Source organism: Pyxicephalus adspersus, chromosome 10, assembly GCF_032062135.1.
Source record: "Pyxicephalus adspersus chromosome 10, UCB_Pads_2.0, whole genome shotgun sequence".
NCBI lineage: Eukaryota > Metazoa > Chordata > Amphibia > Anura > Pyxicephalidae > Pyxicephalus > Pyxicephalus adspersus.
The window spans coordinates 34081677-34105570 of record NC_092867.1 but is presented as its reverse complement, the minus strand read 5'-3'; the positions used below and the strand labels follow the sequence as shown (position 1 = coordinate 34105570).

Below are 23894 nucleotides of genomic sequence, written 5' to 3'. Positions count from 1 at the left end.
TGGAACCAACGTGCACGTACATCAGTTGGGCTGCAGCTGCCCCCAACATTTCAGGTCTGTTTTATTTATAAAATATTTCGACCAATATTACTTATCTGTGAAATGACTATAGCTGTAATACTAAACAGGAGCATGGATACTCCAAAGAACAACCCAATTTACACTCAATTACATTATGCAAGAAAGCACCCCATGGTGGAATTCTGTCTTTTAAGCATTATTTTTTATCTGACCAATCCTTCTAAAAATGTTACTGCTGGAACAAAGTAAAGCTTTAACAAAACTGAAAATACAAGGAACACTTATAAATCTTTTGATTTGTTTTTCTTTTCAACAGATATTCCTGTGGATGAGCTGAATAAAATGACCAAACTATCAAGTGTGAATGTCAAGTTAAACTCAGTAAATAAAGAAAATCTGAACCATTGTGATGCCAAATTTGAACTCATTCTGTGAGCTGTGGAAGATAGCTTATCAGACTTGGGAAAATATGGCTTTTATGCTGTAAATCAACTGGAACACGTCTTTCTGTTAAAGACAAGGGTGAATCAATTCAAGCTGGTGTGAGCAGTCATTTTAAACTAAGGGTGTGCTTTTTATGCATAATTATTGGATATTAGAATGCATATGATTATTGATTTAATAAAAAGCAATTAAAAATCAATTGTTTTTAAAGTTTCCTGTCTACTACTTATTCAGAATATACTCTTTAGAAACATACAAATTTCAGGTTAAAGAGGCCAAAGTGTTTAAAGAACACAAACTATCTGGTTGTAATGTAACCCAGTAACATTGGAGAAGTCAATACTCTGGTATACATTTACTTTGATTCTTAATTTAATGTTTGCTTAGAGTTCAGTTTAAGTACACAATTAAAAAAGATAGATGAGATGTGTTTTACATGTCAAAGGATTTATATTTCTGACCATTCACTCTATTATTCTTATCCCATGTCCTATTTAAGTTCCTATTGCTGAGTTAGTTCACTTTTTTTTGCAGGTTTCATGATAGTCTTCCAAATCCTTTTAGTCATTGTTGTAAAAAGGTTATTTATTTATTATCCTATTCAGTAAGTCATTTAAGTACATAAAGAGCTATCGTTTCATAATACAATTTTTTCTATTTAAAGTTTGTCTTTTTAAATTAACTCACAAAGTCAGAAAATACTGTAGGATTTCCAGCTGTGTATCAAATGGTATTAATTACAGAATCTGAAATCTACGTTCATTACAATAAGGTAATACATTTTTAATGGATTAATGGAATTAAAATAAATTCTATTAGGCACAGTTATCAAAACAGTGCTGGCCTAAATGTTGCTGGCTGTTTCCTACAATTGTACCTGGTAAAACCTAACTGTTAAGAAGTGTATTATTTATTACACAAGAAAAAAGAAGAAATTAGTCATTATTGGCAACATAGAATGGCTAAGGCGGTTGTAAAAAAAAACAGTTTAAATATTTTGCCATAATACTAACCAATTCTCATACACTTGTCAAGCAGTAAAAGAAAAAATCAAGGTGGAGGTTTTAACGGCAGAAGATATTTAGTCTAGACGTTAGTATTACCGAGGTTACCATTAAAAACATGATCATACATTAAATAACCCTCAAGCAAATGATCTTTAATCTTAATACTATTATTTCATAGATTTGATTTTGTTCACTGTCTATTTTCTGTCTCATTTTACATACTAGGGATACAAATTTCAAGGAGTCAGTATATCAATTATACATTTATTCAGTATCCCCATGATTCTTTTTTTCCACAGATACAACCCGAAAACTGTAAAGGCCAATATTTTGGCCCAGCAGAGCAGGGCCAGTATTTGCATTCTTAGATACGCAAATATTCATACCCTATTTTCTTAATCTACCAAATACCAAAAGATTAAATAAAGATAATAGTAGCCACCATTCCATCATCCCCTGCATTGGGGATGAATTATTAAAGCTATTCAAGGCTGGAGAGAATACATTTTCTTCATTGAAGCTGGGTGATCCAGCAAACCTGGAATGGATCACTTTAAAGTAATTTGCCATTTGTTGCAAATGTTTTCAATCCTGGACCAGATCCATTCTAAGTTTGCTGGATCACCCAGCTTCACTGAAGAAAGTGTAACCTCTCAAGCCTTGGAGAGCTTTATTAAATCAGTACCCATTGTGTACTATTCTCCCCCACCTTCTTAGATTGCAAGTTCTGTTGGGCCATGTTCTTTCCTTCTCCCATGTTATTTGTTTGTACTTGTTAATTTGTAGGTTTGCCATTTGCAACCCGTAATAAATGTACAAGTTCCACCTAAAATGCCTTATGAAACTAGAGCTGAGGCGTTGGAGGCAAATATTGGTTATCTGGAGTCAGAGTTGGCAAAAATGTATGGGCTCTGACTTTACAGCCCTGTAAAAAACCTTACAATATACACTCAAAAAAGCTTGCATTTCCAACAAAGTATTGCAAATTTCAGCTGAAATGTGTACTTGTCCTTACTAGACAACCTTTTATGTACATCTTGGCTCAATACAAAATCGAATTAGATAAGATAAATGAATAAAAATAAACTACTGACAAGTAAAAAAAAGCTTTACTTTTATCACTAAAAAGCAGCTCACATTATCGATAAAAAAACAAAGACAGTCATATATATATATATATGAGTAAAATATCTTTTATAAAATCTGTTTTTGCTTTGTGGTGGTTTTTACTTTTTCTGGCTTAACAGAGAGGGCAGAGTGACTACACTATTTACTTCCTTTCTTTAAGAAAACTACATGTCCCATGATGTGTATCATTTACGTAGGTGTTATAGTCTTAGATTTCTACAGCGAAAAGGGGAGGCAACAAAAGGAGACATTATATATGGTGCATGAATTGTAGGCCAGGCATTAAGGAAAGGTATTTATGGGGACTAATTGAACACAATTTTAGAACAAGAAGAAAGGATTTATCCTTAAAGCAAAACTAAACCCAAATTTTTAAAAATGTGAGCAGGCAGGACCTTTATTCCACAAAGGACAGGCAATATCCCTTCTGCAATAAATTAACCTTGGCAGGGATGTCAAAACCCCTGCACAGGCATATGGGAGTTCATTCAGTCCCATACACAGGGGTATCCAGGCTTCCTATGTATGCAACTAGTAACTCTAACTTCCAGAAAAGTAGCTGGGAAAATATTTTCACCATTCTCCACACACCTTCTCCAGGCTGTAATATCGTAACTTAGTAGCAAAATATTGGATGAGAAGGAATGCGAACATCCTACAACATACATATACAAGGTTCTTACCCAGTCGCAAAGATTTCCTCAATATTATGAAAGGATTTTAGTTCAGGAAGTCAATATTAATCCTGTTTAGGTCCTTTACAAAGTGAAGGGAGGGAATATAGAATTTTCTGCAAAAGGAAATACATATTTACTGGTGTTACATTCACAGCACATGGTACATTACTTAGTCTGCATAATGAAAAAAAATACAAAAATCTGAGGCTAAATTGAGTGTTCTGAATTATTTTATAGAACATCAGTTATACAGAGGCACATAAACAGAATATATTCCTTTTCTTACATGTGTTAATCTACTGCTGCTTCCTCAATCTAAAGTCATCATACCCGGTATGAATCTGGTCCGAATCATAGCAAATGATTTTAGGAAATCTATTCCAGGTTTGCTGGATCGCCCAGGTTCACACATGATAGTCTATCTTCTCCATTCATGGAGAGCTTTTCTAAATCAGGCCCATTGGAGCCCATGGGTTATATATTCAAATTAAACAGCTTTTGTTAGCAGTTTAGGCTAGAAGTCAGAATATATTGGATTCTGTGCTGATGTGGTTAATTTGACATATTAGTAAAGGAGAACAGAAGCATTTTTACATGCTGTAAATTTTTGTTTTTAAGCAGTCCTAAAACAAGTGTAGGCATATTGCAGGGATTGCACCTTTAGGGTCAACTAGTATAAACTTTGTATGTTACATACTGTAACTTGTTACAAAAAACCTTTAATTTTGGGTTATTTGTATCACTATCATTTGTATAACGGTGTCAACTCGTATCCTCTTACTTTAAAATACTTATGTAGTGCTTTAATCTTGACTCAATTATTTATGCAGACAAAATGAATTTATTTCAGCCTCATGGGAAGGCAAACTCCAGTGACATTATTTTTCTATTCATGATTTCCTAATCCTTCCACTATTACACTGAAGTAATGAGCAGAACTGCCCAAATCATGTTTCTTTGCAACAAATAAAGCAAACTGCTTAGGATTTTAATTATAACTTAACTACCCTGAATAATTATTTTAAGGAGCACAAGTGTGGTAATCCTAGAAGATGAATAAATAAATGCATTTTTAGCTACCCCAGGTAAACAGTTAATTCTTATTCCACTAAAATGCTCCTTCTTGAGAAACCCCCATGACTACACAAAAGCATATAATTAGTTTCAACAAAAGGATTCACTCCCACAGGGCTTGAAAAATGCATGAAGGAAGTTTATGAAGAAATTATATCTACTTATTTATAACTTTAAAGTCGTAAGCACAAGCCAAGAGGAGACCCCCCCCCCCCCCCCCAATCTATGTCAAGGTTTTTAATTTTAATTTGCAAAATAAAATCATAAGGGCAAAGGGCATATTTATAGTAATAAAACCAGGAAAAGAAATGAAAATAAAAAGGTTAATCTGTTCCAGAAAGCTCCATCATCCGGGGTCCCTCTACATAGCTGCATACTGTCACTGTAGTCCCACAACAGACTGGATGGTAACATGCTGCCTGAAACATCTGTGCAAGGGTATCTGGGAAGTAGTGCAGATAAAGACTGCCCTGCTTTACAGCACTACCAACTAGAAGAAGAGGTAAGATGGGCCCAATAAAGAATGTCAGGATGGAGAAAACAAAGAAGAGCAAGGTGACTTTACTAAGATACTAAGAGACAAGCAGCAAAACCTTGCATGCTATGTCATTACTGCCAGTGATCATCAAACTGCAAAGGAGACAAATTTACTAAACCAACAGTCTCCTACCCCTGTCTGCACTCGGTATTCTGGATTTGCTCTTCAGATTTATCTTCAATGGGTATAATCATCACACTGGGACAATACATTATCTGACTTAATCTGCACCTCCCCACTCCTGGCTAGATATATACAGTATGTTTTTTTATAGTTTATAGCCTTTCTGAATGATTACTGAAATGTTATTTTCTAGACAAGCTTTATGGCAATAAAAAAATGGGTTCACTCTGTTTCCCCATCCCACATGTCCATATGCCTAATATTCTGTTCTGTAACTTTCTTTCCTTGGAAAAAAAGTCTGGGACCCCATGCTGCCATGCAGCTTGTCTGGAAATAAACATTTGAGTAATTTTCTGTTTTCCTGGCAGCTTCATGTCAGCATACAAATGGGAAGTAACTGCTGGCAATGAAACCCTGAGATGAGCTTTCCCAGTATGTCAGGAATTAAACAGATCCATTTTTGGGAAAAATGACCACTGCACTGCTGTATCAAAGGCTTTTTGATGCGGAGACCACTCACCATTGCCAACTGCCATCCTTGAAGGTGGTGTACTTGTTTTTTTCCAAATTTCAGAAGGACAATGTGAAAAACCTGGATGACCTTGAAAGAATTTTCTTAGATCTAGAATATTTGAGACTGTTGCCCTTACTGGGCTTGGCCAGACCCCTTGAGTATTTTGCCCCTGACAGAGTGCCTCCCATCTGCTCTCGCTGGAATATAAACGAATATAAAGTAAGAAACTATTGGGAAGATTTTTTCTGTTCTGTCACCATAGAAGGCTGCATTTCATTTTGGGACTAGAAAGTTCAGATCAACAAGTATTGTTAAGATCATTTTGCGCATGACAGGCATTGTCTAACCTTGACTAATGTTTTTTGTGGGCTTGCTGTATTCTTTTCTTCCTAGAATGGTTAGCAGCTTCTGTTTTGAAATAGGATCTGCTTTTTTTGGGCAATAAGTGGGGATCTGGAGCACTGCTGTCTGCAATACTGAACATACCTGAACATATGTTTGTCATGTTAATATTTGCACACAGCCCAGCAAATCTGTATTCCGAGGTAAAATGTTTGCATTTGTCTGTGGCTTTGGTGACAAGGTAATTTCCCAAAATACAAGTCATTCAGCTTGCTGAGCATACCAGCACAACTGCAGCATATGAATATAAAAATGATAACTGCCAAGAAACTATGTAACAAAATTCTTCATGACATACACTAAAGATATAAAGCTTTCATTGAGGTGTCTCATCAGCATACACATTAAGCAGTTTCTAAGATTCACATTTATGATCCATACATCCATACTTTATAGTGGAGTTTACATACACACAAATATAGTTATAAAGCTTGATTTGCCAAACACAAAAAGAGGGGAACCGGAAGCATGGCTCTCCTCCGGGTCTCTATTAGAAACCATATGAAAGGACATTATCAGAACGGTGTCTGCACCAGTGCTGACAGTACACGGGGAAATAAAAAGTATACTGGCAAGCAGCTGTCAGGAAATAATAAATCAAACAAATGGGGTGGAAGATAGGTGCTGGAAGGCAGGAGAATAAACATTAAGAGCCTGATTTATTAAAACTCTCCAAGGCTGGAGAAGATACACTTACATCAGTGAACCTGGGTGTACACTTACATCCGTAAAACCTGGGGTAAATCTGATCCAGAATTCAAAACTTTGAAGAAATACATTCCAGGTTTGCTGAATCACCCAGCTTCACTGATAAAAGTGTATTTGCTCCAGCCTTTGAGAGCTTTAATAACTTAGGCCCAATATGTAATAAAAACAAAGGAATGAGCTAGAATTTTGCAGATAATAACCCTTTAGTACTTTGATATCCACAGATAGCAATTGGGAAGCTCTCCTGGACATACCAAGTATTTCCTGTGGGTCTACTTAGAGTTTCAGGAATATTTTCCCTACCATAATTTTTAAAATAGATACAATACAATTTTTAAAACAATAGTTAATAAATCTATTTATATATCAAAATCTTTACATTGCCAACATTCAGGCAGTGGTTGCTGACCACATTGCCCACGATAGCAAAAAAGCAGCTTACAGTTTTCTCGTGAAAATATCCAACCTCATATGAGTTTTTTCCTCCCTTGCAAGATGGTAAAATTAAAAAATAGCAGTGTTAGTGTCCTGAAATAGATAGTAGTCTGCACAGAAGAATTGGAGAAAAAAGAGAAGTGCAGTTTACCAAATTTTGTATTGCTACCAGTCACACTAAATTCCTTGACTCTTGCTCTTGCTCGTGATGGCACCAAAGTTCAGGGACATGGACATTGTTTTGCCTGTATTTTAATGTTTGTTTAGTTGTATGACAAGTAATATATATATATATATATATATATATATATATATATATATATATATATATATATATAATGGCTTTTACAGATACATCATCATCCTTCTGTAGAAAGATGTACCTTTCCATAAATTCATAACCTCATTTATTTGAAAGTTCTGTAATGGTTGCAGAATGCAGGTCACGGCACAGAACATCTCAGCATGTGGAAGAATGCAGGCTCATGCATTTTAAGAGCTCCTAAGAGAGAATGTCTGATTATAGTCATGTTAAAAGTCATAAAAGAATAAAACTAACCGAACATATCTTCGTATTAGACAATCAGTTACATTATCTTTTCTTGATTCTTGCCTAACAAAACTATATAGATAGTAAATCAATATGTCTGATATATAATAAATCAGTTCATTCAGCAAATCATGTCAGGAAAGTTCACAAGCAAGAGACACAATTTTTTAATTTCTGTAATTACAAGCAATCAAGTGAGTCCTGGAGCAGAAGGGCGAGTGGGGGGAACTAGGCGGATGCACAACATGATGAGGTGAGTTGGGGAGCAGGTTTTGAGGGGTCAAGGCGAGATCAGGCCAAGGATTGGTACATTTTAAAAACAAAAGGAGAAGACAGTAAGGTCTTAAAAAGGATAGATTGGGAATTTTCCTCCAATTTGAACAGGCAGTGATAATGATTTGTACTCTACCTACAAAACTGGTAAATTCTGGGAAAGACCTGCATATTCATTGCATTACGTATACAGTAAAGGTAGTCCCCAGGTTACATAGGAGATAGGGACTGTAGGTTTGTTATTAACCTCCCTAGAGGTAACCTCGAGTGTGACTCAGGGTAGAAAAAAGTTGCTAAATGTATGAGTATAATAATTATTTTTTTTTTAATTTTTTATATATATAGATTTTTTAATTTATTCAATTTATTGTTTTTACATGATTTTGTGTTTCAAACTTTATTATACTCATACTATTATATTATACTGTAAAATAAATTTTCATGAAAAACAATGTACCGCTTTTAGACATATAAAACCCGAAAGAAATGAACCTCGAGGGAGGTTAACTTGAATTTGTATGTAAGTCAGAACATGTACATTATTTTAATAAATGCAATTAGGATAGATGTTTGTTTCAACATGTTATTAGGCAGTGTGGTGTCAGTTACTGTATAAAATCCTCACTGTAAGCTAATCACAATCTTTATGAAGCCGAGACATTCATTACCTTCGGGAGCAAGCTGTGCTTTGATATGAATAAAGAAACAACTGCAGAGTTTGCCTTGGTCATTAAAGAGTTACAAGAGGCTGCAGAAAGAGCTCACCCCTCTAAGATCACCCACAACCTCAGCTGTATTTAGCAAAAGATTTCATCTGCAAGTCATGCAAACTGCCCCCTCCCCCTTCCAAGCCTTTGTTCTGCACACAGTGAGCAGGTAATCCCCCGTTCGTATCTAGGAGATGTCCATATGTTGAATGTGCTTAACCCGGGGACTACCTGTATTTTCAATACTTTTTTTTAAAAAATGTTAAATTCAGGTAATGATTAACCAATTAAAAAGTGTCAGGCAGGCTGCTGCCAATTTATTCTCACAGTAAGGTAACAAAAATCCTTCTTGACCCCACCAATTACATTCATATGTATTCCCTAAGTTGGTAAATTAGCAGTTCTACTGTACTAATTACAGTTAAGATTACATTTTTATTAAGAAAGGCATGGTATTTGCATTATAGTTTGGACCATTGTCACTACCATATACCTCATATGCATGTTCAGGTCAGCATTTTTGACAGTTCCATGGAGAGATCAGGCAGGTAAGAGTGCTTATTACACAATAGACATTGCCTGTCCCTTCCTGCAAGAATGCCCCTCCTGATCTCACATTTTTAAAAGTGGAATTTTAATTCCATTGTAACTACAGCACAGAGTAAATATTTTTAGGGGTTGTGTGGCAGCCAGTCCTACAAGAAATGTTGCATGGGTAGAAGAAATAATTTATTCTACTTCTATTCTTCTAAAAAATAAATTTTTTGGAACTAATGTCCCTCATTTAAGTAAGAGACTGGCTCTGAAAAGGACCTTTGACCTGAGGGAAAGAACAGGAATATTTTTACCTAGCAGATGGTGTTTGCCCCCTTTTGCATTGATAATCAGCAGCGTATGCTCATTTATACATTGGTGTTTTATGGGGTATGTACCATTATGCATTAGTATTCAAGGGTGTACAGCGAGGCAAGTATTAAAAGCATCAATGTTTTTCTCAGTAAATATATTTCTAATGGGGCTATTGACATGAAATTTACACTAGACATCAGTAGCAACCCAAGTAATCCACATATTGAAAGAAATCAAAACACATACATTCAAAAAATTAAGTTATGTGTAATAAAGTGGAATGGAATAAGTATTGAATACATGAAGAAAAGGAGATGCAAAAAGGCATAGAAAGCCAAGAAACATGCTATCTGTCAGTATTTATAAAGCAATCTGGACTCCTATCAGTACAAATTAATATCAGCTGGTTTAGTCCTAATTGATGGCCTACAAATGGGTTTCTCATTACCTAGGTATCACAGAAGAAACTTCCCATGATGGGTAAAAGCAAAGAGCTCTCTCAAGACCTTCACAACTTTTTTGTTGCAAAACATACTGATGGCCTTGGTTACAGACCTATTTCTCTGCTTCTGAATGTTCCAGTTAGTACCAATGTAACAATAATCTAGAAGTGGAATGAAAATCATTTTATCCTAAATTGTTGGCCACCGCCAGGTGCTCCTCACAGGTTTTCTGAGAGAGAAGTCAAAAGAATATTCAGAAGAGTTGTCCCAGAGCCAAGGATCACTAACAGAGAGCTCCAGAAATACCTGCAATTAGCAGGTATAGTTGTTCCAAAGAAAACAATAAGTAAGAATACAACAAATAAGAATACAGTGGCCTCTATACACGCTCACTGCACGAGACTCCACTGCTGAAGAAAAAGCATGTTGAAGTTTGTTTAAAGATTTCTGCACAACATTTGCACAAGCCATTTAAATACTGGGAGAACGTAATCTGATCAGATGGGACCAAATTTGAACTCGTTAGATGTCATTGCACACACCATGTTCCGAGAAGAAATGGCTCAGCACATCATCCAAAAACACCATACCACAGTAAAGTTTAAAGGTGGGAACATGGAGGGTGGAAGTTTCAGCAAGACAATGATCCCAAACACACAGTCAAGGAAATTCTCAATTGATTTCAGAAAAAGAAAATAAAGCTGCCTGGTCAATCACTCGACTTGAGTCCAATTGAAAATCTATGGAAAGAACTGAAGATCAGAGTTCATAGGCAAGGCCCCCAAAACCTTCAAAATGCGTGGACAGTTGACCTTAAAGTTAAGTCCTGAGGTGCGCAAGTCATGGCTGCCATGTAACTGGTTGTTTATATTCATTTGGCATGGGTAGCTTTAAAGTCAGAAGCGGGTGCAGACTTTCCTACAGTTTCCATCAGCTCCCAACATCTAGGTGGAAAGGAAAAAAGCAAAGCTGACACCGAAAATCTGTGACAAGCTCAAAACCTTAGTGGTTTAACCACCTGGGGGTTACACTGATTTCTGTCTAGATTTCCGTACCAAAAGCGGTACACTGTTTTTCATTAAATTTTTTTTTTAAATTGTAGACCTGTAAATTACAGAAATATGTCCGAACAGGGTTCTAGTAGATATCATGAATATAAAAAAAGTTTGAAACAATCAAAAAAAAAAAAAAAAAAAAAAATTTACTTTTTTGCATAGAAATTTTTGTTTATATTGTGGGCTTGTAATTCTTAGGATTAACTCCCGGGTATGATAATTATATTTATTTATTATAATATAATCATAAATTATAATATAATACATATTTATAAAAAATAATTTAAAAAAATAATGAAATAATAGACAACAATATAATCTAAAAATAAACTATAAAATTAAAAATGAACTTTTATTTTTATTTCATGTTGTGTGGTGTTTTTGTACTGTAAAAAACATTTAAAAGCAGATTACATTGTAATCTGCTTTTAAATTTCCCTCCCAGACACACCCCCATACATCACGAATCACATCACCCGGAAGATGACTCATCCTCCCGGGGTGATGTGAGTGGGGATTTCCCTGCCCTGCCTCACACAGACACACAGACACTGGAGCTGCTGCTGCTCGCATCTCCAGAGAGATGCACAGCACAATGTAGGATTTCTGCATTGTGCTTCACATCTCACTGAGCAGCCTATCTTGATATCTGAGAAATCTTTAAAAATATATCAGTGACTTTCATACAAAGGATCAACCTTTGTTGGATAAAAAAAAAAAAAAAAAGATAAGAATTACTCTGTGTGGGTCTTGCAGAATTTTTACCTCTGGCTGACCGAATACAGCAACTAATAATACATCGATTACCTGAAGTCCTATCATTTGAAATCATTAAAGATAAGGCCTTTAGGATCCCATCCCGCATGGATCTACTTTTTTCATGTAAACAATGGCTCATGCAATTTGCAAGAAATACTTCATTATTACCACAGCCTATCTGTATATGTGAATCTATCTATGGGCAGCGTGTTAGACTGGTTCACAAAGTGACTGGTAATCTCAGAAAACCCACAGTTTTCCCACCCATCACTTTATTTATTTTTATTAGACTTACTTACCTTTTAACCTGGGACTAAAAAGGGCAATAAAACCCATTTTCCATCTCATGCCCTCCTTTCATAACTATTAGATTTCCAATAGTTTAAACCAGCTGAACTGATTATATTTGTGTAAGGAGATATAACATTTGCAATAATAGAAATGTATCTAGTTTTTGCAAACTGGTATTCTACTATTTACAACACATTTTTGACATCAACTTTAAATTCTTTATGACCTTATGACAAAAAATACCAATTGGACCACAAAATGCTTTTAATGTCAGTACTGCTCCAGTAGTCCCCTAAAAATATAATGAATATTAAATATGACTTGATATCTGGGGCCTTTATTGCACCATTGATTTAATCATTCTTTTTTCAAACACTCACAAGAAAAACTTTGCATTTTTACATTTCTGATAACACTTTGAATAAAAGACTCCTTCTAACAAGAAGGTAAAACTCAAAGGGTTAAAGAGTTACTACAACCTGTTGACCTAAAATATAAATTATAATGGTTAGAAGATCACTCTATAAACAACTAATGTAAAGATTTTCTCTTATAAATGTTAATGAATTTTGAATTGCCATGCCACATCTTAATCATTATTCGCCTAATACAAACCTGGGAAATTGTTAGATAAGATAAATCACAGCTGTAAATGATCTATATGCTCTATAACTTTTTTAATGGATTGACATACGGTATGTACATTGAAAGAAAAAGCTACTTACAGTGTGCCAGTTGTTGCATATACCAGCATTCACTGAATATATTCATCTCTATCAATATGCTTTTTATAATGTCTTGTCAGGATGCTAATGGCTCTATTCTCTTTGCACTGTAAGAAAAGAGACAGTGGTTAAATGTCAACATAGAAGTAATATTTCTGAGAAGCAGGTATAATTTTGTTAAATCATTTGTTAAAAAAAAAAATCCATCAAAAGAGCTCTAGAAAAGTTGAAAATACAACACAAAAGAAATGTTGCCTGAATTGCCATTTTCCAGTATCTATTATTTATTTTTAAAATGACTTTTTAGCATTATTATTCAGAATTCTCGGTGACAGCATTTTGTCAATTATTGCTCAGAAAGGCCCACTTCTTAAAACAGACAAAAGAAATGTGTGTTGCCCAGGACACCTAGATAAGTTATCTCTTTTGTTTCAACTCATATGGAAAACAAAGAAATCAACAATTGCTTAAAAAACATCCAATCCCAAGAAAATGTAAAATAAAAATGTAAAATATTGCAGCTTAGCAGTCCTTAGATGTGTTAGCTTCATTCATCAAAAAAATAATACCTGGTGGTGTTGCTAGAAATCAAGTTTCTTTACAACTATCCTTGCAGCCTCTTAACAACTATGCCACATTCAAAGTCACTTAAATCACCTTTTTTTTATTCTGATGCTGTGTTTGAACTTCAGCAGGTTGTCCTAATAAGGTCCAATTGCCTAAATACATTGAGTTGCTGCTATTGTGATTGGCTGATCACATATTTGCATTAACAAGCAGATGAACAGGCCTACCTAATAAGGTGGTCAATGAGTGTGATGAATAAGTCACTAATTTAAAAAGACAAATCGAACATACATAAACTCAATATATATCTAAATATATATCTACATGCTAAAAATATAGGATCCTATAGGGTGTGGAGTATACATTAATTTAACACTGCCCTCACTGCCACTCTTGATGATGGTGCTCTGTCATATTTTTCTACCCATCATATTTTGCTTCATGAAAGAATGGAAACTTAGAAAGTTAAAGTTAGGCATTATGTTGAGGGGGTTGGGTTAGCCATCAAGAGAGGGGTTTAGGCAGAGAAGGTTATAGAATTTTAGCACTAGTGGTGGCAAAATCGGCTAGACCAGCATCTCTCACCTCTACATGTGGCCCTATTCAGTACACTTGTTTATCCTTTCATGGTGTAATCAGTAGTAAGCAATCCTAGACCTCTATTTAGGGTTGACTGACTGTAGATGAGTTTTGACTAGTTGCAATGGGTCACTGCACGTACAGGACCCACTTCTTACGAGACCTACTAGCCTGGCCTGCCTTGGCTTCTTTGCAGTTTAGCCCAAACCCAACACTTGCAGCACCTGTCTTCCTTGGTGGTTTACAATTACAGATCCAGTATGGCTCAGCTGTCATCATCCAGGGCCTAATAAACTTGTCAATCTCTGGGGGCAAAATTTGCTGAGACCTACTTTACTTGTCAAAATTACTATTGTAATGTCAGATTGAAATTCAGATTGCTCAAATTCCAAGTTCAGACCCAAGGTAAGAATACTTCTGATTCAAGTCATAATTAACTTGGATCTGAACTATATGACCACCATTAGCTTGAACATTTTTGATAGCGACCCTGCTGTCAAGTCTTGCCAATTTAGTGCAAACACAGAAGTAGACCCTAAAGCACCATACAAATAAATCCAACTGCACAAAGCCAATAAAACGTCATGCAGTATAAAAACTGCAGTTACCCCAGAAAGCTGGAATAACAAATATGAATTAGCACTCCAACAGTGGAAAGAGGAACCAAGCATGAGTACATTTTGTGCTACTGCATTTAGCCTGGTAGATCCATGCCTCCTGTAATGAAATCACCTTGCAAAATGCTTCAGGGTGGTGTTCTCTCCTTCAGTACATAGAAACACTGTTCTGAACTGGTCTATGTTTTCTAATTCTCAGATTCTGGCCTTTTCAGATAAAGCCAAATGTTTTAATAGGTGTTGTGGCGAGCACACAAGATAATGGAATGAAAGTGACAGCATATTAAGTGATGATGCACTTTTTATCTCTTTAAACCTGCTTACAATATTTAAACTTGCTATTTATGCTTTAAGGGAAAACAAATTAATTTTATTAAAAAATTAAGAAATGTCAGCATAAATGTAATAGTTAGATTGTTTCTTCATTCATAGTGTCACCCTAAAGTGTGCTTTTTTTAATGCTGGTAACAATTAGTAATAATGTAATCTAAACTACCAAAGCAGTTTTTATAAGTTTATTATTTAAAAAAAATCAACCTTTAGGAACTAAAGCAAGTGCAATTACAAAAAGAGTGAACAAGTATGGCTTGTTTGTAAGGGTTCCCAGAAAAAAAGCCTCTTCTCTCCAACTTTCTCTTCTTTCTGCTCATTTAAAAGAGCACTCAAAACCCATTTTTTCAAAATTGCCCACCCATCTTCTTCTGTCCTTTGAAACCGTCACTGCTTCCCACCACTCCATATCTCCCCTCCTATTGTGTTTTACTTCCCCCCCCCCTACTAGATTGTAACCTCTTCGGGGCAGGGTCCTCTCCTTCAGTGTCACTGTCTGTATTTGTTTGTCATTTGCAACCCTTATTTAATGTTCAGCACTGCGTAGTATGTGCTATATAAATCCTGTTTAATATTAATAATAATAAACAGAAAATGTCAGCATGGCTTAGGTTTAGAAAGGCACATCTGAAGAAACCACAAGTACAATGACCTGAACAAATGACACAAAAGTGGAGATGTATAGCAATAATGCATATTAACAAAGTATTCTGTAATCAAAGGTGTGGCCATCTGTATGACAGCTACACCTTGGCCATGATTGCATTATGAAGCAGAAAATGATCACAAGCACACCAGTAAATACAATGGCTAAAAAGAATCACGGTATTGGAATTGACCAGTTAAAAGTTCAGACTTCAACCTGACTGAAATGCTTTAATAAGAACTGAGCTGTGCATAAATGGATACCTGCAAACCAAATTAACTGAAGCAATGTTGTAAAGATGGGTGGGACATGATTGTTCCATTATGATGTGAGAGACTGATAAAGTCATACAGAACACAATCTCCTAGATATAGCTAAAGTTGGCTTTACAAGCTATGGAATTCTGGGGTGTACTTTTTTCACAGATGGCGTATCCATTTTTGCTAAACATAGTGAGTGGCCTTAAATAATTTTAGAACCTGCTAAGAACCAGATGATTATTAATAATATGACCTGATATTTTAAACCTTAGAATTTAAAGGGGGTGTACTTTCTTCTACTCATGACTGTATACATTTTGTGTATAAATATACAATTGAAATGAAAATTTTGTGAAAATAAATTAAAAAACAGTTCATAAAAACAATGAATTCAGAGAAAGATGCATATTACTCTAAAGCTGCACACGTGAAGACATAAAATAAAAGTAAGTAGAATGGGAATTGCAAAATAATAATAATAATTTGAAATACTTGCATTTAAAAATAATTGACTCAAATCAATTTACATTTTTTGAAATGTCACCGATACAGCCACATAATTGTGAAGTTTTATTTCAGTCACTGATAAGAAAAAGGCGCCTTATGTGTATATAATGTTTCAAAGGTATCTTACCACTGTATCTTAATCTAAAACTTTGTATTAGTTTTAGATAAGATAGGTAAAGAATGAAACCTCTGTAAAAGTTTTTTGTTGCATGTGTATTTGTAGGGAGAAAGTCATTGAAAATTCAACATTTTACCTTTTTCCATCGAACAGGAGGCAAAGGGAAATCTGCTTAACCTCCCTAGCGGTAACCCCGTGTGTGACTCGGGGTAGAAAAAAGTTGCTAAAAGTGGTACCCCGAGTCACACTTGGGGTTGGAACACCTATGGAAGGTTAGTAAATACAGCGCTTACCTGATCCGCCGGGGTCCCGCACCGTCCAGCGCCGCGATCTCCGTCTTCTTTCTTCTTCCTGCTTCTGCAACCGATGAGTCTCCGGGGGAGTTCCCGGTGACGTTGGTGCATGTGTACGTCCCGGCTGGGCGGGAAATTCAAAATCCATTTGTATTGCATTCATTACAAAATAACTGTATTGAATGCAATACATTGGATTTTTATGTGTAAAAGCAGTACATTGTTTTCAAGAACATTTATTTTACAATATATAAAATAGTTTGAGTATAATATGTATATATTTTTTTTAATTTAAAAAAATATATTTTTTTTTTAAATATAATTAAATATATAGATTTTTTAATTTATTTAATTTATTGTTTTTAAATGATTTGGTGTTTCAAACTTTATTATACTCATACTAATATATTTTACTGTAAAATAAATTTTCATGAAAAACAGTGTACCGCTTTTAGACATATAAAATCGGAAAGAAATAAACCGCTAGGGAGGTTAAAGAAACTATGGAGGCTGCCATGTCTTATGTAACCAAGCAACTAGCATTTTCAGATGGCGATGGTAGCAATGTCTGCTTATTATTCACTATCTAGGTTTCCCCCTCAGCTTGAAAGGATTTCCACTCTCTTTCTATTATGCCTGCAGAAAATCTTCCAGATGGGACAGATCGAAAGAAGACAAAAGAAAACAGAATCCTCTTCTCTATGCAATACAAAAAATTAGGACCAAAATGTCTACCCACATATGGGCATATTTATCAAGAAAGGTGGACAGTGAGAGTGATCTTATAAGTGTAGTACAAAATATTTTGCTGTGAAAAAAGATTTTTCTACATGTGTGCAGGATATCATTGGTGAGAACGTATCCTAAAAAAAATACAAATAGCATTTCTTGAAGTTATGTATCTATTAACAATACCCTAGTGTTTGAAAAATGGTTTTAAAACAAATGAATGAAAGGTGTCGATGCCATTGTATGTTTTTTGTGAGTTATGTGGAGAGTACTAACTCCTGCAATTACCATATTATTGAAAAGCTGCATAAAAAGTGAAAAATAATAAAATAACGTATGTACTTAATGATCTGTACAACATAAAACTAGAATATTATATGTTTCAGTATTTAGCCTTTTAGCAATGATGTGCCAAAGTCAGCATTTTCAATGAGTGTTCAGTTTTACATACCGTAGTCAGAAGATGACCACCAATAGCATGCAATGAACTGGATGCAACAATCTTTGAAATATAATGCAGGACTGCCCTAACCATGACCAACAATACTAAAATTAAAGTGTTAAAAGTAGTCTGAAGTAATAAAAGGATCAATTATATGGGTAGGAAGCCTCATAAAGACCCAAATCTAGATTGTCTGTTTCATATAGGCAATATTATCAATCCTCAATGATTTACAGCTCTTTTTAAAGGTCAGCCTGTACCTTCATTTACTGTGAAGAAATGACTTGATTCCAGACAAGAGTACGTGATGCACAGACTATGAACTCTGTCAACTCAGGAACTAGGAGAAAGAACTGTATTGAGAGAATGTGCTGTGTTAAACTAAGAACAAGGCTTAATCATGGCTTCAACATTTGCTATCTCTGTTCTTAAACCAGTACGACATGAGCAGATTTGTCTCTGAAACTTTTTATCCATTTCAGTGCAAAATAACACACACAAAAAAAATCCTCCATCTCACTCTGCATTCAGGATTGTATATGTAATGAGGTGATGTATTGATAGTGGATATATTATATTGATATATTATATACCTACCCATAAGCATAATACATTTTCCTATTCATTTTATGTGAACTACACAATAGCTGTCAAGGTAAGGCTGGAGCATTGATGGAATGTTTTAATGTAAAAGTACCAGTCTCTGGTAAATTACATAAACACGTTGTTTGTGCATCACTACAAAAAGGAACAATGATCGGTAAAAAGAAATAAAACAATCAGAATGTACAATAACCTGATGAAACATTTATCGGATACAAACCTTAACAAACAATCTTGCTTTAGAAACAAAGAATGTCATGGTTTGTAAGATAAAGTGTATAAAACTTAATTGCTGGAAGCAAGAGAATTATTTACTTGTACCCACACTGGATATGCTCAAGGTTGTGAGGCTTAAAGGAAAATAATAATTTCTTACATTGAAAAATAGAAATTGAACAATGCTTTTTATATATATTTAAAATATATTGATTTTTATGGTCAGATGAAAAGTTAGGGTACTTAGTGTTTGGTAAATAGATTTGATACCAATCAGCCTACATATAGTATATATCCATATTAATAGATTTACCTTTACGCTTTTAAACAATGCTTAGGTATGAACACGATTTTGGTTGATGTGACTTACTGCACAAGGAGAAAAAGATGCTAAATTTATTCATAAATTAATATACTAATTGATTTTTTCCAATGAACTAAAATAACAGAGATCCATATGCTGTACACCAATTACATCTTTATATTTTAGATAAGTAGCATCTACCACTCCAAAATATCACATTGGAGTCAACAGAAAATTTTTACTACCTAATTAATGATGTATGAAGGTTTAATGTAACTATGTATTACATCAAATTGCTTGCACAAGTCATTATACTGTGGGGTCAATTGCTTGGCCAGAATATGCATGCTTGTTACCATAAATAGTCTAGCAAATGCAATATTAAAAATGATTTTAAAATATAATCAAAACATTTCAAATCTACTGGGGTGGCCAGTATTATTAGAAAAATATGTAAATGATAGGGTTTCTTTTAATGTATAACATACTCATTCATTAAACATATGAAAATAGGAAACCCCTAACAGCTATATATACAGTATCTTACAAGACACAGTCCCATGAAGACATATCTCCCTATATATTATCAGCCGGTACTTGTTATATTGTACACAATATCCTTGGTCCTTGATTATTGCTCAGTAGCGTATGCTTTCCCAGCAAATAGACATATTTGATAAACAAGAAATTGTTTAAACTTTATGTCATTTGTCTCTGGATTGTGTATTCTGCAATGTTTTTCTTTAAATAAAAAACATGCCATCGATCTGGGCGCAATTACTTTTGAGTACGGTACTTTGATTATATTGGTCTCTTGAACTTCCTCGACCTTCCCTTTCCCCCTCCCTAGTAGTGTTTAGTCTCTTTTTTCCTTTTATTTTTTCTTTAATCTCTCTTCTCTTTAGGTAAGTTTGTTGTTTATCTGGCTGTAGGGCTATGACACGAGCTACAATGTTACAACGGTCACTTCCATTTTTCTTTTCTTCTTTGAATGTTCGGTCTTCACCCCCGGATATGTCGGTGTTGGTTAACATGATGTTTTCCTTATTTCGCACCGGGATTAGACAGCCAATTTTGTTTGGGTATTGCTAGCATTGGATATTGATTTAAATGCTTATATACATCTATGTGTCTATGCTCTCTGTCCTAATAATGCTGTTATTGACATGTTTTGTTCTATTTTGTCTTGTGAAAATGTTAATAAAAACATTGAAATATAAATAAATTACATGTTGGACACATTCCTGATGAGGAAGTGATCTAAATCATAGAAAGAAAATGTACAAAATCAATATACCACACATGCATGTATCTCCTATTATAACCTTCAAAGCATGCAGATAACTACCGCTTCCATCATCAATAATGTAAGCCGAGTATAACCTTGGATGCTAAACACTTGTGTGGAGACCTGTAGCAAAGTTTTCAAACACCAACAAGCAGTTTTACAGCAACATTTTCTTGTTATAATTTTTTATGTATAGTGACAAAATTGTCTGGAGTAAAAAAGATTATCAGCATTAGTATTATCAGCAGTTTTGAATTCCAAGTAGGATAAATATTATAGTATTTCAAGTTTTGCTATTGCAACCCCTTTGGTAGCTAGTATGCACTGAAAAAATATGTGGGCTGCCACCGCTGACCTTCTACTTACAAATTCTAGATATCGCACTCACAACGACCTAAATGTCATTGATCATGCATAAACATGGAGCCAATAAGGTTAGGAATCCTTATCTGCATACTCGTTTCAGAAGGTATTACAGGCTTTTTTTGTTTTTTTTGTAAATAATTTCAACATATGATAGAAATAATAGGTAATGCAAACATGGAACATTTAGACATCTTTTCTTCCCTTGCATTTTTTACATTACTTTCAGATGCTTGCTTACTCAAAAAGCGTATTACAATTGTATAAACACCATGGACTAAATAATTTAGGCTGCAGAACTGTCTTTGAATTGAAACCTAGAAAGTCAATGTCAGAAATGTTAAACTGTGTACAGACATCAAAAATCTGTCACTGGAATCAATCTTTTGTGATTGTATCCAGTAACTTTAGAAAAAATAAGTGCTGTACACACGGCCCTGTTTGTTGCGACAGGACAGGGGTTAGGACGAATGGAAGGCATCCCACTATGTCCTCCTCCATAGGAAATTACAGTGCCCCCCCGTATGTAATTTCGTTATATGTGGCAGATAAGTAAATGACATTAGAAAACCGCTGTACAAACGCTATTTTTTTTTCCTGAGATCTGATTGTTCACTCAGGTGACAATTATCTAGTGTGTGTACATAGCTTACTGACCAACTTATGTCCAGCAGAATAAAAATATTGCTTCCGGCTAATCAGTAGGGAAGGGATAATAACATTTTATCCAGGCAAACACAAACTGCTTATTAACCTCCTCAGCAGTAACCCCGAGTGTGACTCGGTAGAAAAAAAAGATGCTGAAAGCGGTAACCCTGAGTCACAATCGGGGTAGCTAAAACAATGAAATAGAATATTAAATAGAACGTTACCTGATCCGCCAGCATCCTCCTTCGCCATCCTCGTCTTCTTGCTTCCTCGGGCCGGGGTCCTCTGCATTTGAAGAGTCACCAGGGAGTTCCCGGTGACTTTGGTGCGTGTGGACGTGGGCATGGCAAGAATTTCAAATGTATTTGTATTGCATTCAATACAAAATACCTGTATTTAATGCAATGCATTGGATTTATATTGTGTAAAAGCAGTACATTGTCTTTCATGAACATTTATTTTACAGTATAATATAATGAGGATAATTTTTTAAATTTTTTTAAAAATATATTAATATATATACTAAAAATAAAATAATTTTGTGTTTCAAACTCAAACTATTATATTATACTGTAAAATAAATTTTCATGAAAAACAATGTACCACTTTTAGACATATAAATCCGGACAGAAATGAACCGCCCAGGAGGTTAAACATTTAAAAGGTACAATCAATTTGTATGCAAAATTTCCCTGATGCTATCTAGGGAATGGTAGTGAGCTGTGATAGAAAGCAATAAAGGATCTACAACATAGGTTCCCAATAGGGATGAGCGAGAAGGCCTCCGACAATCTCGCAAAAATTTCCTTGAACTTCTGATGGGTCCGCGAAATTTCGGCGAACTGATTTAGCGAATGCCATTAAAGTCAATAGGCCCACTTTAAACATTATTAGCAAAGCCCCTATATATGTTAGAACCACCAAATCTGCTAGGTATGTGTAGGAGAACAGTGGTAACAAGGGAAAAATACAAAAGTTCCAAAAGACCTTGTGTTTTTTCAGAAAATGGCAGGCAAAGAGACAGCAGGCAAAAAGGTTTTTGCGTGATGGACAGCGTCCAGAAGGCAGCATAAACATTAGGACATTGAGAAAGGGTGGCGTTACGTGTTAACTCAACCCACTAGCAGCAGTCTCTGCCGTGATGATCATGATCTGGATGATGTGTTAGGAATGCCACCAATAAAGTTGTGGAGAAGTAGCGTGGTGACATAAGGCAAAAGGATGGAGGACCAGAGACGAAGCGTGGGTCAGCGAGAGCAGTAGCAGTGTGTGGCCTTTGGTCAGCTATTGCCAGGAAGACCGCATTCGTAAGTGTCATGGGGAGCTGGGTGTAGTGCATGGTCAATGCCACTCAAGGTCAAGGCCATTCTTCCCTAAATGTTCAGTAAGCAGGAAAGGCCCAATTCGCCGCGAGATCGAACTTACAAATCTTGCTTCTTCATCCCTGGTTCCCAACCTTGTTGAGGTCAGAACCCTTTTTTTTTAAGGAGTGATTCAATAGCGCCACGCTTGGGTGAACTATACTATATATTGACAGATTTTTTAAATTATTACATTAGAAGATATTAACAATATTGGTGTATTACTCTAAATAGAATTTAAAAACATATATATTAAAAAATGAATACAATATTATTAGTGAGAGGAGGTGTAACAGGCACCTCTCCAGCCGCTCAGTCCCTCACACAGTGGAGTCTGCAGATTTGACTCCAGGCAGCAGTGAGTGGTACTGAGGGTCTCCCCCGAGCTGAAGGGGTAACCGCACCTCAACCTCACTGCCAGTCTGAACGTAGCCTTAAAGTTTGGTGAGCGGGCAAATTTATATTTGAGGCACCACAGCGCACAGCCATATGGCAGTACCATGGGAGGGGCCCCTGGGGATCCCTAACATGCAAAATCAATTTGGGGACACTGGTCTTGAAATAGACAATCACCACAATTTTTACTTTATATGGAAGGGTATATAACCCTTTTTTTATTTTATTTACCCCCCTCGCGGGGGGTAAATGTCCGTATTTTTATGTCAAAAGCGTTACATTGTTTTGCGTGTAAATTTGTTGTTTAATATTTTATGCCTGTAGTTTTTAGGAATAACTCTTGGGTTTGATAAAGTTTGAAACACAAATCATAAATTCTAATACAGGTTGACAATCGAAAATCTGTCCATCGATAATCGGATCTCATTTTTAATACAGGGACTCCAGTACACTGTTTGGTCACTGATGTTTTGATGGCGCTGTTCTGCAGAAACAGCTGTTTACTTGATTACTACACTAAATACATGTTGAGACTTCCCTGCTGCCTGCTCTCTGGAACTGTGCCAGATGTCCGGGGGTGCTGCAAGAGGAAAGCTGGCCTGTGTGTGGAGGCGAGTATAAAAAAAAAAAATCTAGAATTTTCGAAAATTTTTGATTGTCAACCTGTACAATAAAGTATTATAAATAGTTTTATGAAATTTTTTTTTAAAAATAAAACAAACTGTATTAAAAAATTTTTTTTTTTTTAATTTGTTCAAATAAGGGTACAATAATATATTAATAATAATAATAATAATAAATAATAAACTTTTGGATTTATTATTTGGATTTATTTTTGATAACTTTTTTACTGTGATCAATGTTTTAAAAGCAGATTACAATGTAATCGACCTTTAAATTTCCC

At 35.2% G+C, this 23894-nt stretch overlaps 1 protein-coding gene and 1 long non-coding RNA gene across 2 annotated transcripts in view; one reads left to right on the top strand and one right to left on the bottom strand.

The window, feature by feature from the left end:
• LRRC20 (leucine rich repeat containing 20) overlaps window positions 1-664 on the top strand; it is a 98736-nt gene extending 98072 nt beyond the window's left edge. Inside the window, exon 3 of the mRNA XM_072424485.1 lies at window positions 338-664. Coding sequence (XP_072280586.1) covers window positions 338-456 — 119 coding nt within the window. The 3' untranslated portion in view covers window positions 457-664. The remainder of the gene's footprint in view (window positions 1-337) is intronic.
• A 12083-nt stretch (window positions 665-12747) lies between these two features.
• Window positions 12748-23894, bottom strand: part of LOC140339669 (uncharacterized) — a 152507-nt gene continuing 141360 nt past the window's right edge. Inside the window, exon 3 of the long non-coding RNA XR_011922502.1 lies at window positions 12748-12830. This is a non-coding gene — a long non-coding RNA (uncharacterized lncRNA). The remainder of the gene's footprint in view (window positions 12831-23894) is intronic.